The sequence below is a fragment of the Perna viridis genome, chromosome 8 (assembly GCF_037379345.1).
Source record: "Perna viridis isolate PV_CMFRI_1.1 ecotype Kerala chromosome 8, ASM3737934v1, whole genome shotgun sequence".
Classification (NCBI taxonomy): domain Eukaryota; kingdom Metazoa; phylum Mollusca; class Bivalvia; order Mytilida; family Mytilidae; genus Perna; species Perna viridis.
This window is the reverse complement of record NC_142452.1, coordinates 42,191,548-42,208,131: the sequence shown is the minus strand read 5'-3', so window position 1 is coordinate 42,208,131 and position 16,584 is coordinate 42,191,548. Positions and strand designations below refer to the sequence as shown.

General features: G+C 32.1%; 1 protein-coding gene across 1 annotated transcript in view; it reads left to right on the top strand.

Annotated features, from left to right (window-relative positions):
- Positions 1-15,595: 15,595 nt before the first annotated feature.
- The window catches only part of LOC148610578 (rho GTPase-activating protein 39-like), a 93,141-nt gene continuing 92,152 nt past the window's right edge, over positions 15,596-16,584 (top strand). Inside the window, exon 1 of the mRNA XM_088595739.1 lies at positions 15,596-16,228. Within this exon, the coding sequence (XP_088451865.1) occupies positions 16,146-16,228 (83 nt within the window). The 5' untranslated portion in view covers positions 15,596-16,145. The remainder of the gene's footprint in view (positions 16,229-16,584) is intronic.

Here is a 16,584-nt window from a genome sequence, read left to right as displayed (position 1 = left end):
AAGTCTACTGTAGAATTACAAATTTTTGAAGCTACAGTTAGCTGAGACATATGAAATCTTATTGCTTGATTTCATCTAACCTAGTGAAATAAATTTGGGTGGAAGATGATTAGTTTCGCTAATGAATTATTACTTACTCGAACCAATATTCTTACAATGGTTCTTCCCATTTGCAAGTTAGCTTGTGTATTTTTTCTGTTACCCATGAAGACTAGTTGCTTCATTCATCTGCAAACCATCTATCTTCATTTAAACCATTAAAAAAAAATAATAATAATGATACATGTAACTCAAAGAGGTGAACATGTAGCAATTGATTTTGATTTGCTTATTTCTAATTTACTGAACATAAAAACAAAAGGAAATCAGTTTGCCCGTTCAATTCTCATTCAGTACATTTTGCTCAAACCTCTTTAAAATACACATTTATCTTGTTATATCATAAATTTACATTTGCTAGGGAATCAGGGAGAGGGTTTAGAACCAATACATGTATGTCAAAATGCATGTACATCTACAAGTGTACTTGAACCCCACCACATTTTTTGTGTTGTCCACTTCAAGAAGCTCTAGCCTTTGTAAATATTTTGTGTGATTTTGAATTAAAAAAAAGTATTGTAATACAATCATTGATCAGGTCATGAACACACATTTATTTTAGGAATGCTGTTCTTTATACAAATGATAAAAGTACATGTACCAAGTACTTGCATGTTTTCCAATGTACTATATGTATATGTACATGTCAAAATATGATAAATCATTAAAATTAATGAAAAGCTTCATTCCTTGATAATGTTGCCTTGGCATCCATTTATCATACCAAAGGTCACAAATAGCATTAAAAGAATTATACTGTGTTCACAAAAACACATTATGCATGTATACTTACAGGTGTGAAACTATTAGTGTAAGGGATGATGTTCATGATATTAGGTCCTAATGTCTGGGGGTTCAGAATAGTGTTGGTACCAGCTCTTGGACCCTAAATTTCTAACCTTAGGACCTTTGAAGACTCACTAGCATGTGTCTACAGCATAGGCACTGGACTTTGAATGCATTTCATTGACATTTTGTTGAAGATTCTTTGTTTTTTTCAAGAGGACCATTCATTTAAAATAAGGATAAGTCCAAAACCTGTCATTAGGACCCTGGAACATCCCTGAGAAAGCAAGACAAAGAAATGAAAATGTTTTCTGGTTTAGTTGGTCTATTTTTTTAATGTAAAAGTTCTTTCAAGGGCTAACTACATTGCAAATATTTAGCCTAAAATTAAATTTTGTTTTGTATTATTTATTTTCCTCTCTCTACCCATAAAATTGTCTTAAACCAACACTTTATTTAAGTCTGCCTTTATGAATGTGCGTACATGTACATGTACACTGTATAATGTACAATGTCCACATGTACATGTAGTAAGGGGAATCAATTCTTGGTTTCCTCATTATCATACATGTACATGTACATTTAGTAAGTCCTTTGAATCAGGTTGAAGAGACCTTCTGTCTTTCATAGAAGTGCTACAAATGTAACTCGATAAATGTTTCATGATTGGCCCAACATTCCTTACGTTCTGACTCCTAATTCTATAGCTGTTTTGTACAATACATGTATGTACAAGCACATTGATCATGTACAATGTATAGGTACAATGGTACATGGTACATATATACCAGTATGTACACATATAACATATCGGCATAGACATTTTAAAAATGTAAAAGATGACTAATTATTTAAAAAGCTTGTACACTGACATTGTATATTTGCATTACACTTCTGAGAAGTCTGTGCTTTAAGTACTTTTCTGTCTTAGAATCAGGCAAAATGTGTATAAAGTATCTTAGGTGTGGCCCATGAAGACCAAAAACATAGGGAATTTATTGCATTATCCAAGTACTTGTACCACATACATGTACCCTCTAGAAATAATCATCAAAGTGTTTCTAATGTCTGCCTAATTAAGATATTGATACATGTACATGTACACTGTAGATCAAATTAAGTTGAAATGTATATGGATAAATGGCACTTTTTCCCTTTATTTGTATGTAAGCAGTCACAAAATTTCTATGTCACAGATGCTTCAGGATTACTTAAAATAGTTTTTGAGATGTATTGAATATATTTGGGACTTAAAAAATTTTAAAAAAGATAAATTGAGAAAAATCATGTGCTACACATTGCCCGATTCTTACACAGAATGGTACTTTAAAATTCAACATTTTTAACCACAAGTAAATAGTAAATGAATCTTCAAAAGTGTAAGTTAAATGTTGATCTATTTACGACTGCTAAGCAATCTTTAGGTAAATATTGATGATGTTCTAGCATATCCGCCTAAATGGTATTTGTTTGAATTAGGACGTAAAAATATCATCCAGGTGTTGCCTTTATTGTTTGCATAAGGGACGATCGGTACATGTAATATTCTTATCACCATATCTCATTTTTGTTTTGTTTTAGAGATTACATAACATTTGTGACATTAAAAGAAACTGACATAAGAATTTATGAGTGACATGTTGATTCCAAAATATGCATGTACTTGTACTTAATGCTCATTTATTATTCATGGACCCTAAGTGCTCACTAAAAAGTGTACATGTACATTGTACATTTTGTACTTTGAACCAGTGTACAAGCAATTGAATGCAATTATCAATATGTGTGTGTGTTTTTTTTAAATCAGTACACATATCAGTTTATTTCTGTACATTGTACAGTGATTTGAAAGAAGTACATGTATTAGAAATTGACATTTTCTTCATTGACATATAATCCAAGGCCTCATTCTTTGAAATTTTATATTTTCAAATCTACATGTAAATGACTCATTTTCAATCTGAAGCCACAATAATTATTAACATCTGTAGTTCCAGCCCATTGTTCTTTCTGTTACATGACAAGAAATGTACATGTATAAGTTTTATTTTCTCTATGTGAACAGTCTTAGTGAATATAGGTAACAATAAAACTACTGAACACTAATTAGACCCATAAATAAGTCAAGTTCAAAATAAATCTGGCAAAATACATGTCTATTACACTTCTGGAGCAGCAGGTTCTGCAGTGGTCCCGCATATATTCATGTACTGGTATTTACATGTAGGTCCAAGTGACTGGAATACAAATATATGGAAGATCTCCTATTTTGAGGTCACCTGGCCAAAAGCCATGTGAGCTATTGCCATCACTCGGCGTCCGTTGTCGTTGTCATTGTCGTTAACAATTATACAAAACTCTTCTCCTCTGAAACTGCTTTACTAATTAGAACCAAACTTGGTATGAATGTTCCTTGGGGTATCCTGCATAGAACTGATGTGGGGATTTTTGATTCCTCAAAAAACATGGGCGCAATTACTAAAAATAGAACATAGGGGTCACACAGTAGTTTTTCGCAGATATCTCCTAAACCATTGGGTTTAACTGAATTCTGACAAAGGTAAAAGTGTACAACATGATGAGATTTATCTCTGGTCAAATTTTGGTTTTAATCTGTTAAGCCATGTTGGAGTTATTGCCCTTTTTCAACAATTTTTGCTATTTTTAATGTTAATTCTTTCCAAAATCTTCTCCCCTGACACTACTTGACCAATTCAAACCAAACTTGGTATGAATGTTCCTTGGGGTATACTGCATAGAACTTATGTGGGGATTTTTGATTCCTCAAAAAACATGGCTGCCGTTACTAAAAATAAAACATAGGGGTCAGACAGTAGTTTTTCACATATATCTCCTAAACCATTAGGTTTATCCAAATTATTTCAATAGCTGAAATGATCCATATTATTAGGACTACAAAAGTCTTCAGATTCCTTGTAAGATTTACTGCCCTTGAAAGTGGAAAAATGACTTTTTTTAATAGTTTTCAGTCAATATCTTGATAACTATGATAGATTAAAAGAAAATTTCAATTGTTGAAAAGATTTTGTGATAGTCCTATCAAAGACTTCTTTAGTCAAAATTGTTGGACAACTTCTTGTTTAATTTATTGCCTTTGAAAGGCAAAATTCAAGAAGGTGAGCGATTCAGGCTCCTGGGAGCCTCATGTTTTAGTGTGGTACATTTATTTAATTTATTTAAAAAAGTGTTTTTTCTAAATCCAGGCAAATTTGAATTCATACATGTACAAGACATTTTGTTTCATTGGATGTACATGCACATGTTCATGTAGATGTATACTACATGTACCTGTAGCTGTTGCACATTAGGATGTGAATGAAATTCGTTAAAATGAAAGTCTGGAAGAACAAGTGGTTTTATTGTGTTTCCATTCAAAAGTTTACTAAACATCTCCTTGGAAATGTTGACCAGATGATTAAGAAACTTTACCACACTCTGTCCTGTTTCACAGTAGAAACAACCAGCTATACTTTGACCGACTACCAATTATCCAAGAATTTTCCATGCAGCAGTGATTTTTTTCCATCCATAATTTAGCCCACTCTTTCCTATATAGTATCAATGTTTGTGCTTATTACAATCAATTAATTCAGAATGGGAAATAACAAAGTCATTCACAGTTGTTTGTAAGTCTTATAGTTGACAGGTATTGATTAGAAGCTGGGATGGCGTGAAATGTTTGGTTAGGTTCTATTATCATGGGAGTATATCATTATTTTCTGTAGGAAGTGTTTAATTGAGATCATTAACTGTAACTTTACAGGCTATCTTGTTTACTGCTTACCTATTTAGAAAAATGCATGAATACATGTACATTGTGCATGTTACAGTGGCAAATCTTGGGGGAATTTGTGGGGTGTGAACCATGCAGCTTCCTTCTGTTGGAATATTAGAATTGAGCAAGTCTTTGACAAAAATGAGCAAATGGTGAATTTGAACTATACCTCTGAGCCACTCCCCCTCTTTTATAAAACCATACATGTAAATACATATGGATTGAATCCCTTCTGTAATTTAAGAGTAATCAAGGGAACACAGGTTATAGCGTTAATCAAAAGAATGTGATCCAGGGACAAAGACCAGACATGGAAAACAGACATACACAACAAAGAACATAAAGTATTTAAAATTATACATACAAAATAACAAAAGCAAATGAGCAACTTGGACTCGACTAAAAACTGGGAGCATGGACCAGGTGCACCAGTAGCTCTGCTTTCTAGAAACACCCATCGAGTTGCTCATAAAAAGTCAAGTCCAGGGTAGACAAATGAGGAAAGGAAAACTATGACCCGTTGAATAAATCAGTTTTCATGGTGCAGATGGATACACAAAAACAACCCAGGAGTTCATGATGACAACCATAAAACTTCTGTCTTAATTCATGAATCCACCCTGAAGACCAGTAACTCAATCTCAGTGTTAGAACTAACATTATTAATAGGAAGCAGTCTGATGAAAATTCTATGTATGGACATTAAAAAGACTCTGGTTGGTTAATTAACTTAGAACATCCATAAACATGTCAGGTTACTAGTATGAGCTTGAAATTGATGCTAAGGAGTAATCAAGGGAACCAAGGTTATAGCGGTAATCAAAAGAATGTAATCCTGGGACAAAGACCAGACATACACAACAAAGCACATAAAGTAACTAAAATCATACATACAAAGTAACAAAATCGAATGAGCAACTTGGACTCAACTGAAAACTGGGAGCATGGACCAGGTGCACCGCTAGGGTAAGCATCTTCTGCTTTTCTATTGATGCTAACACACAGACTATTTAAGTTGACAAATCCAAGGAACAATATAAGCCTTTTAGATTTTATGGTGTAGCCAACTTCAGTTGTAGATCGGGGTGGGGGGTAACCCCCTTCCTCCCCTGTTGTTGGAAATTTATTTTTTTTTATTTGTGCAAAAATGGGCAAGCCAATTAAATACCTTGAACACTCCTTTCCAAAATCCCTGGATTTGCCTGTAGACTTATTAAAAGTTTTTACCAGAATACTTTTGTAAATCTGTTTTTGCCCATTCTTGATAGAATGCAGTTACATGTACATGTAATTACTACAATTCTGAAGTATGATGCAGTTAACCAGCACGATTTTCCTTCTTTAAATTTGAACCATTCATTGTTTACAAGAATACAACTGTATATTCTGTATATAAATAGGTAGTTGAGCACTGGTGTAGCCTTTTGTACACTTTCTGAAAATAGCTACTGGTACTACTGAAATTAGATCAATGACTGAAATTCAACAAGTTATTCAGTATTAAGTAGCACTACAGCTAAGAATCATGCAAAAACTGATTAATGGGTAAAAAGCCTACATATTTTTATTTTAATATTTTGTTTGAATTGCCATAGTAAAGAGAAATTTACATCCAGCATTTCATACATGTATAACCCGTGTTCTTAGGAGATAAAAATTATATAGAATGCACTGTAGGCTTCAAAATTAAGGGAGATAACTCTGTAAATGACAATCAAATACAATAAAATCTGTTGGATTTTCGATGTTGATTATCTTCTAAGAGCAGGCAGGTTTGAATGAATAATGACACATTTCATAGTATTGACCCATAAAACAACTTAATTACAAAAATAAAAATATGTAGCCTTTTTTTTGGTGTGTATCATATTTTTCAGATTTTGCATGATTCTTACAAAGACAGCTACTTAAGCCTCAAAATAGAATGTGTACTTAAACATACAATATAATTGAAGGTGATTCATTGATTGACATTCTTTCATATAACACCTGATCAAAAGTTTGTAATTTTTTTGTTGTGTCAGTTTTCATTTTCCTTGCGTCTAATTATTTCTATCACGCAATCTTCTATTGAGTTACTATTGAAAATGAAAAGGCAATGTTGTCAATTTTGACCCAATTGATGTTTTGCTTTCAATTTGCTTTTGTTTACTTGGTGTAAGTGAGAATTGATCTATGTGCGAAATTTGTGATGATTTTTACAACTGTTGACAAATGAACCTTTCTATTACAATCTTCCGACAATAGGTTGTTTATTTGTTTGTCATTTCTACTGTAATTACGGTAAATTGAAAATTTTGCCTGGAGAATTTTGGCCATATCAATGCTCTGCTGATATGATTAAAATTCATAGATCATGCACTTTTGTTGACTAGCACAGCAGTTTTTATTACCTAATTATAAGGTTTTATCTTGTTTATTAAATATACCCATATTTTTCTCTATTTTCAAAATTTATTCAGGACAGGGTGATCTATTGCACTGTCGATGTAATATTGCACGGTGCAGTAGTCTCCTTGAGGAGTCTATTGCACTGACCCCCTAATTACCTTTATCTAAGCCTTTTGATTGGTCTATTGCATCCAACCCATTTAATGACTGTATACTATTGTACAAAAAGAGAACAAATGCTACTAGATTATTTCATCTGAAATAATAAAAAAAGGTAGTGAAAAAACGAAGCTTGACACATCATATACGCATAAATTATGTTTTACACATGTAACTTACATGAACATGTACATGTAATCAAATGTGATTTACCTAGAATTTTAGGTTAAATTTGAAGTTTTTGTTTCTGCTTTCCATGAGAAAGCTTGCCATGTACATTTTTTTTCTGCAAAAGAAACCAATACACCAACCTTTCAAAAATGACATTGCCATGCCTTAATTCTATATACATTGTACTACTGGTAACAGAAAATAGGCATTCTAAAGGCCTTTATGTCACATTTGCAATGGGGATCCAGAAATTCAAAGGGGGCCCACTGATTTGCCTTAGAGGGGAGGGGCACTCTAATGATTTCCAGTTTAACTAAACTTTAATAGTTAATAGACTTGTCTGTGAATAAAATGTTAACATGAATGATGTATGATTGAGTTTTTCACTTACAATGAATCAGAATTTCAAGCCTCAGGTACATGTACATTGGTAGATCAGGTTTATGTATGGACTGAAGGAAAGCTACTCAGAAAACTGAAACAATACTTCAACATTACTTTGCCAAATTACAGCCTAAGATTTTTCTGTTTAAAAATGTTAAGCCGGTACATTTTGGCAATTAGTTATAGGAATAAAAACATTTGTGTATTATCTTGGCAACAATAGATAGAAACAGCCATACATGTACATACATGTATAGGATGTTCAAAATGTACAAGTGTATATACTTTTTAATAATTTAATTTAGATTTCCACATACAATTTATTGGTATATTTATGTATAAGATCTTGACATTAGACTCCCACTACTGTGAAACTCAGCATGTCTCATTAGTACTATTTATAAATTTAAATTGTCAAGAAAAAGCCAATCATTTCAAATCCAGATAATCTCAAAAAACCTTGTCAATATTAAACCCATTTTACATGTATATTACCTGCAGTGTATCGTATACTTTAAAAGGATGAATGAAATCTACATTTAAAGATCGTTGAAGTAAAATTTATTGAAACGTGGAAAATCTGCTGAGGAAAGGCCCTGATAATATTTTGTGATTATTTTTTCCGTTGATACAAGAGGAGATATTGTGTTTATGTACATGTAGGGGTCAAGCAATGGATATTTTACTTATGATATATCCCATGTACCCAAGATGTAGGGATTTTAAGTAAGTTTCTCACTTATTATCAATGAAAAGGATTATGGTAGCCAAGATCATTATATAGGTATTGAAGACATGAGAGGAAATTAAAGGAGATTTATAGTACATGTATGTTTTGAAATTTTCATACTTCATGTTCAGTGTGGTTTATGAGAATTTTAAATTATGTCTCATATTTACTTGTTGAACTTATATGTACATGTATATACATGTATGTAGGGGAATTTGATGAATGACATGTAATTGTACATGTGTGTATCCCATGTTTTCTTGTTTTTTTATGCATCAAGGTGACTTTTTTGTTATTTCGCTGAATAATGCAGTTGTGAACAAGTTAACTTATTGTTTGTAGGATAAAATTTGCAGTGATGCATAGGGGCAACATATATTTTTCCCAGTTTACTTTCTCTTTGCTGGGAGAACAACTTTATTTGTGGTTTCTACCGTTTGAAATTTAGAAATTTATTGGTACATGTTGTAAATAATAAGAATTTTATGTAAATTGTTGGTTTTATTTAAATAATTTTACATTTGAAGTATTGGTAATCAAAGACAGAATTCATATTTTATTTGATCTGAATTTCATGACAACATTAAATGTACAACAAAAATCAAGGAAAATTTATTCAAAACAGACAATTTTACATTTGCACAAGAACATGTACCTTCTGAGTGCAGATAAATGTACAGGTTATGATGTGTACATGTATACCTATGCATTTAAGGATGTAGACCTAGGGTAAGGGACATAACTCCTGAAATCAGTGATATGTTTTATCATTTTCAATTTCATCAAAGCCTATCAAGCTTCCATTTGAAACAAAATGAAATCAATCAAAGTTACTTTGATGCTTAAATGAAATTGATGTAAAATGCTGAATACAAACGTTCCAATGATTTTTAAGAGTTGAGTCCTTTACCATAGGTCTACCTCCTTAAGAGACTGTCCATGTAGAAACCAGGCAGTTCCTTTGATATCGATGGCACACTTAAAATTTTATCCCACAGAATTTTTTGTTCCAATCTAACGTTTATATCATATGTATGTTAAATAGTACAGAATTTTTTTTCAATCAACAGTGGATGACTCAGAAAATGATTTCAAAGTTCCCTAAGAAAACAATTAAATTTGGCACAAAATGAAAGAGTTGTCTCTCTTTTTGAATGAATTTCAATGCTTTCTATGTAATTTATTTCTCTTTGGTCATTGTAGTATCAAAAACCAACATTCAACTTTGAAAAAGGATGCATTTGCGATATGAAATAGATGAATTTTTGTTGAAAACAAAACTTGTCATGTACCACCCACTGCCTGGTCTTTGTATGGATGATCTCTTTAAGAGTGGGGCAGTGAGTTTGTCTGTTAAAAAGCAGATTTTTACTTTGACCTGACTGACCTTACATTTAGCATCAACCCTCAAGATTTAGGAAAGCAAGGAGCAATTGGCTATTGGCCACTTCACAAAAAAGAAATTATGATTTGTTAACAAATGGCCCTTTCATATTTCGATAATCTTTGTTAAAATCAGCAAATTACCTCTTCTCAAAATTTTCTTCCCAAACACTGAACCATAGTCCATTTTATGGAGTTACATTGAAAATAGAAGTAAAAAATGGTATGAAATTTTGATATGACAAATCAAAATTCAGTGTATGCGAAATTGGTCAAGAGATTACCAGACCAAATCTCATATTTTCAACTTTTAATCTATTTGGGCAACTAAAAAAGACAATATTTTTTACAGGACTGAAGGCATTTTTACCAGACATGTCTGTCGGTCCTGTGGTATTTTGTTTTCACCGAAAATTTTAAATGTTTAATTGTATGTAAAGGACACAGTGTAAATAAAACAAGAGCTTGGAAATGGATTTCCAGTTTACGATTTTAGAGTTGGACTTGGTTGGAAAATTTCTGATCTTTTAATGTTCTTGGCTTGAGTGATCATACTTTGGTATTCACAATATTCAGTTGATTATTACTTTATGTAGATCTTTTTCTATGTTTTATTGTTATTACAGATGGTTATCTAATTTCAATGAATAGCTTATGAATTTCTTGAACCATTGATTAAGTTGAATACCATGTAGAAGTATGACTTTCAGGTTATATCCAGACACTTTGAAAAGGAGGGGTGCTAGCCGGGGTGCTTCAGAAAAGGCGGGTGTTAGGACATTATTTGCCATTATTTGTCAATTTTACAGATGAAAATGACAAATTTTCCAATAAAAAGGGGGTGCCAACCCCATGCTACCCTCCTCTTGATCCACTACTAACTTCTTTGCAGCAATAAACTAATAGTGTAATATTTTTTTCTCAGGTGAATTAACAAAAATTATTTGTTAAAAGCCACCCTTATTTTATGATAAATTTCGATATTTTCCATTGTCAGACCTCTATTATAGTTACAATCAATGATATCAAGTTTCCTTAACCTGGTCAAAACAATATTGAAAGGAAAGAGCATTTGAGAGGCACATTGTTAGCTCAGGAAATATGTGACAATCTCAATTGTGTATCAGTGTATCTGATCTGCCAAAAAGTCATGCTATTATTACTTGTACAAAAATGATCATGTATACATGTATACATGTTCTGTATATTATAAGTTTCTCAACTGAGACATGATTTTTCAGTCTGTCTATTGTCTAAGCATGAAATCTCTTTTAAGTGTTATTCAGTTATAACTTACACCTCACACAAGGAGTGGGTGGTTTATTGGAATCCACTTGTCTGCTTGTCTGTCCATCAGTGTTCATTGTTATATTTTGACTTTCGATGGATGGATTGATTGCAAATTTGGAACACAGCTTTATATAGATAGAAAATGCATATGTTGTAAGTGATAATCATTGCTGTCAGATATAAACTTAAGTTTTTAGTTGAGTCCGAGTTGCTCTTTTGCTTTTGTGACTTTGTATGTTTGATTTAAGTTATTTTATGTTCTTTGTTGTGTATGTCTGTTTTCCATGTCTGGTTTTTGTTCCTGTATTACATTCTTTTGATGACCACTATAACCTTGGTTCCCTTGATTACTCTTCCACTTCTGTGGTATTGCCATACGAGTGGTACGTAGAATGACAACCCTCCAAATTTCATGTTTGTTTTTTAGGGGTTTCAATTAAAACTTTATTTTTTTACCCTAAACAGAAGACCTGTCATTTCTAAGTCTGAAAATAATGGTCAGAAATAGACTAAATAGAAGGCCTGTTATGTCTTAGTCTATAAAGAATGGTCAGAATTACATGTACCATAGGTAAGCATGAAAGCCCATATGTACTGCAAAATGTACTGGTAACTTTTAAAGAAGAGTAACTTACACAAAAACCATTTTCATGTAATCAAGCAGCTATGCCAACAATTCTTCAAGAAACTAAACTTTATACTTTTATACAGTTGTAAAGATATCAACATTATCCAATTTAAAGTGATGGATGAGTGTATATTACATCTGAAATTGACATGATGTAATTATCAAGATGAAAAGGAAATAAAAAGATGCTGCATTGTTTTACATTCTTTTTGTCATACACTACAATGTACTTCAGATGGTACAGATAGCTTTGAGGCAAACGTTTGAAGTCAGAGACCTTTTGAAGGGGGAATAAGAATGCATCTCTAAATGTATTGCACCTCTGGGCAGAGGTTATGACTTTTCTGCATTTTGTGTTAGTTCTCTTACTACTGTATTATATAAAAAGATTATTTCATGATTGAATTGGACCACACTGATGCAGTTTAATGTTGACTTCCAAGCCTGATACATTGTTTTATTGGCTAACCATACACTTGTTCATGGTACAATTTTTCTGACACAGTCGGTATAGTTTTGCTTTTTACCCTTTGACCTTAAAGAAGCTTTTCCATGGAAATTCAAGTCACCTGATCGCAATTCTGTTTCCCGATTGGCCAAATACTGATAACATAGTGGAATTCGAAAAAAACTGTATCAAAATTTGAAATCATGTGCCATGTGTTATTTCCCGAATGAAATGTTGAAAATTATAAATATGAGGAGCAAAGTTTACAGCGTCGGCCATCTTTTTTTTTTTAAGCTAGTAATTGTTTTTTTTTTACTTCTGTTATTGCTGAACAGTTGATGTAGGGAAGTTGCCTAAATAGGACTAGTTTTTATTGCACACTTTGTTGAGTTGAGAAAAAAAAATTCAATACCTCATTACAATCCTGATAATCTTCCTTTTTATATAACCTATCAAAGGGAATAAACTGTAGTAAAACAACATCTTTCAAATAGGACTGTCATGTGAATTATTTCATTGGTGAAAGCAGATCTAGTAACCCTTAGACTCTCTGTCCGCCATGCTTGGACTTACTATTATTTCAAATTTTGTTTTTATAAGATAGATTTTTTTTTTTCAATTAATAATACTTAAATACCATACTTGTGAAGCATAAAAATCTATGAAAGACACTGGGATAAAAACAGTAATCATCATGGTTCTGACTTTTAATACTATAAAACATTTTTATGGAAATGAAAAGTGATAAAGTTGGCAATGTTTATGACTTGTCAAGCCTTAGTTTCCCCAGGAAGACTTATATCATTTGGGAGCATCACTCAGACAGGATATTACATGTTAATATTGTGCATGTACAAGTACAGTAATTAACGATTTGTATAGGTTTGTTATTCAAAAGCTCTTATTACTTAATATATATTGCTGTTTCATAGCAAAATTTTCTTCAGAAGGTCAAGGCTCAAGGGTTTCTAAGATAAAGAAACACAGCCCTTAAAATTCAAATGGTAGGATATTACTCACGAATGCATGTACATTTGTACATGTACATATAACTATTTGAGGGGTGCATAAAATCATGTGAGATAATAGCTCTGAATGTATGTGTATGAGTTATTTTCATGTGGTAATTATATGCATCCTTTAGGGAGCTTAATAGTAGAGAAATTCATAATGGATACGATATACTATGGTAAAAACAAATTCTACAAGATGATGGAAAAAAGTTTCCAGTCCAAGGTATAGAAAGGAAAATGGAACAAGTGATGCACCAACATTTGATCAGACCAAGCAGGTCTGACTTTAGAATTTGGTTTTAACTGCCTCATATTATATTGTGGCCTAACCTCACAGTTTTATCTTTACATGGCCTATATCTTAGGTCGCCTAGACATACACTGAATTCTATTTATGCCTTGTAAGGAGATTACCTTTTTCCAATATATACATGTAATTAGGTTTGAAATTATATGGGTGGTTTTTAAGCCAAGGATAACCATATGATTTAGGAATTAGGGGGGATTAATTTGGATCAGGGATTTTATGGGTTATTAACATCTGTCCTAATCAGGGTGTTTGTTACACAATGTTGTTACATGTATACATGTATTTTTAATTACATGTACTTGTTCACTAAAGTATGCATGTTTTTGGTTTTTTTTTTAGCAGAATTGTAATTTATCTTTTAACCATCCTTTTCTGACTTGATTGTTTCAATGTATATAAAAGCCTCATTCTCGCTGCATTACAAGTTGGTGAAAAAACTTGTCTTAAATTTCCACCTTTGAAAAATTGTCACAATGCATTGTATATTGATATAAACTGAAAACAGTCTAAATGGAAACCAGTATAAACCAGACACCTTTAGGTATTTTTAATACTCTGATACACAAAATAAAGATGAAGTAATTGGCATAGGGACACTCAAAATGTTTCGTTGCTCAAAAGCAGAAAATTATTGTTTTTTAATAGTAATGCTAATGTACAGCATTTGGTAAAAAAAAGTGTTCAGGTGAAATTTTGGTTGTTTCATACCCCAAGATGACCTCAAATTTCTATCCCTGTTTGACAAGCTCAAGTTGCAGATTTTGTTTTCATTTCTTTTATCTGTCTGGTCTTCAAAATGCATGTCTAGCTATCCCTTTGATGTGGGTTCACTATCATTTAAAATCATGGTACATGTATGTGTTGAAATAATTTAAAAATTTCCATTTAAGAACAAAATTTATTCCAATTACGTTTGTGATGTCAAAGACTTCCATTGCCTTATAAGGAGCCAAGATATCCATTAATTATAGGCAGGAGTGCTAATTAAGTAGTTTACACTGCACAGCATTTCTAAATATTTTAAGTATCTTGCATGTAACTACAAAAGCTTTATCTGTGTATACAACTTGCTTGCCCTCTTTAAAAACAACTTCTTGAGTGGCTGCATGCTGAGTTATTGATGTATAGTGTAGTGATTTATCTTCAATGGAGACAAATCGGCTAATGATTAGCTGATCAATCAACCCATGTTTGAGATCAATGCACCTTTATTTATATTCTTCACCAATCAGGACATTTCGGCCACATATGATGTGGAGCTAATTTAATCATTGACAAATCATTATGGAGATGTGTCTGGTCAGTCAAAACAGCATGGCAGTTTCCTTGGCAGAGATCCTGATAATTATCTTTATACATTTTTTCTCTTTACTTTTTTTTTTTTTTTGCAAGTATTAACATTTACAGTTTTAGTTTTGAGATCTGAGTGTAAATTACTGATAGAGATTTTAGATGTAATAAGTATTTAAGATTTTAAGAGATCTATTTTTTCTAAAAGTTCATTCATTGTAAAATGCTTGGTCACTAGTAGCTATTATATCAATGATAACAGCAGGGGGTGATTCCTGGTTTTAGGCATAAACTCCTGTTTATTTGGGTTCATGCTAATATATGTTTTGTTATTTTTTTTCTGGTAAGAATGGCAGATGGTATTTCTCATTAAAGAGTGATTATTTCTTGAGATAAAAATGTAATAATTCTGCCAATAATTCTTGTATAAACTTTTCTAACTTTTGTGATAGACAAACAGGAGAGAAAAATATGGCAGAAAAGATCTTCAAGGATTGACGCTTGAAAGGTGTATTCTTTTTTGATTGGAGTTAAAGAGTTTATTTTTGAGCAGGGATTGATATTTTTCTAGTATTTTGATTTTACACCTTAGGGTTAACGAGATTTGTCTGCAAGAAGTTATGCAGGTGGTTTGCGGTTTATAAACTATGGTTGATAAGACATCAGCAAAAACATCGAAAGAAAAGTGCGCTATTGTTTACAGCAGATCTTAGTGCGCATCATTTATGTCCCTATAAATGGGTTATGAACGAAATTGTATCAGCTGAAAAATTCTTCAAAAATTGTATAAATGGATTAAATACAAGGAAATTGTTTCATAAATTTGTATATTGATGTATTGACATAAAAACACTGTTCAATCTGTTGTTATGGATTTAAATACTAGTAGTTATTTGATGATAAAGGCTTAAGGAATTTGAGTGGAAATTCATTTCTTTCACAGAATTATTGCAAAGATTGATGAAGAAATAAAGGGGGAATTGTGATTATCAGTATCTTGTGGAATTTACTCCAATTGATATCAAATTTCAGTTCATTCATTGGATTAACAAAAAGTAGCTAGCAGTGTGTAAAGTTATTAGAGTATCAATTTTTGTTGTAAACAATAGCCAAGAGGATGTAAACATTATCTTTTGTTAATTTTAAGGAAGTTTAAACAAGAAATGTGACCTACTTATGTTTTAGTACGTTATTTATCGTGAGTTATTAGACTAACATGTTAATTAACGATTCTAGCCATGTTTTGTGAAATTTTTCAAGGATTTTAATGATGGATCGTTACTTTGACTGGCATGATTGGAATCATTACGTGTCACTTGTGAGACTACGATGTCATTCTCCATCTGTAAAGTAGGTATAGATGTATATGTAGTGCAGTTATGATGTTTGAGTCAGGGAGGGGATGGTAACAGGTTTTTACAGTTCCACCTAAGTTTTATAGTGCTTGCTTTGGGTTATATGCATTAAATTGGTACAGAACATGAATTAACAAATCATTTGTCATATATTCATTGCATGAAATTGGTTATGGAGATATATGAAATGCCAATTAGATAAGGATTTTTACCTTCTACCTGATTTAACAACCAAATATAACCCTGATGATGATAATTTTTTAAAATTGAGTAATGCTTAACACATACATTAAAGGACATGTTTCTATTGTCATCAACACAAGTAGTATTGAATTTACTGAGAGTCTGAGG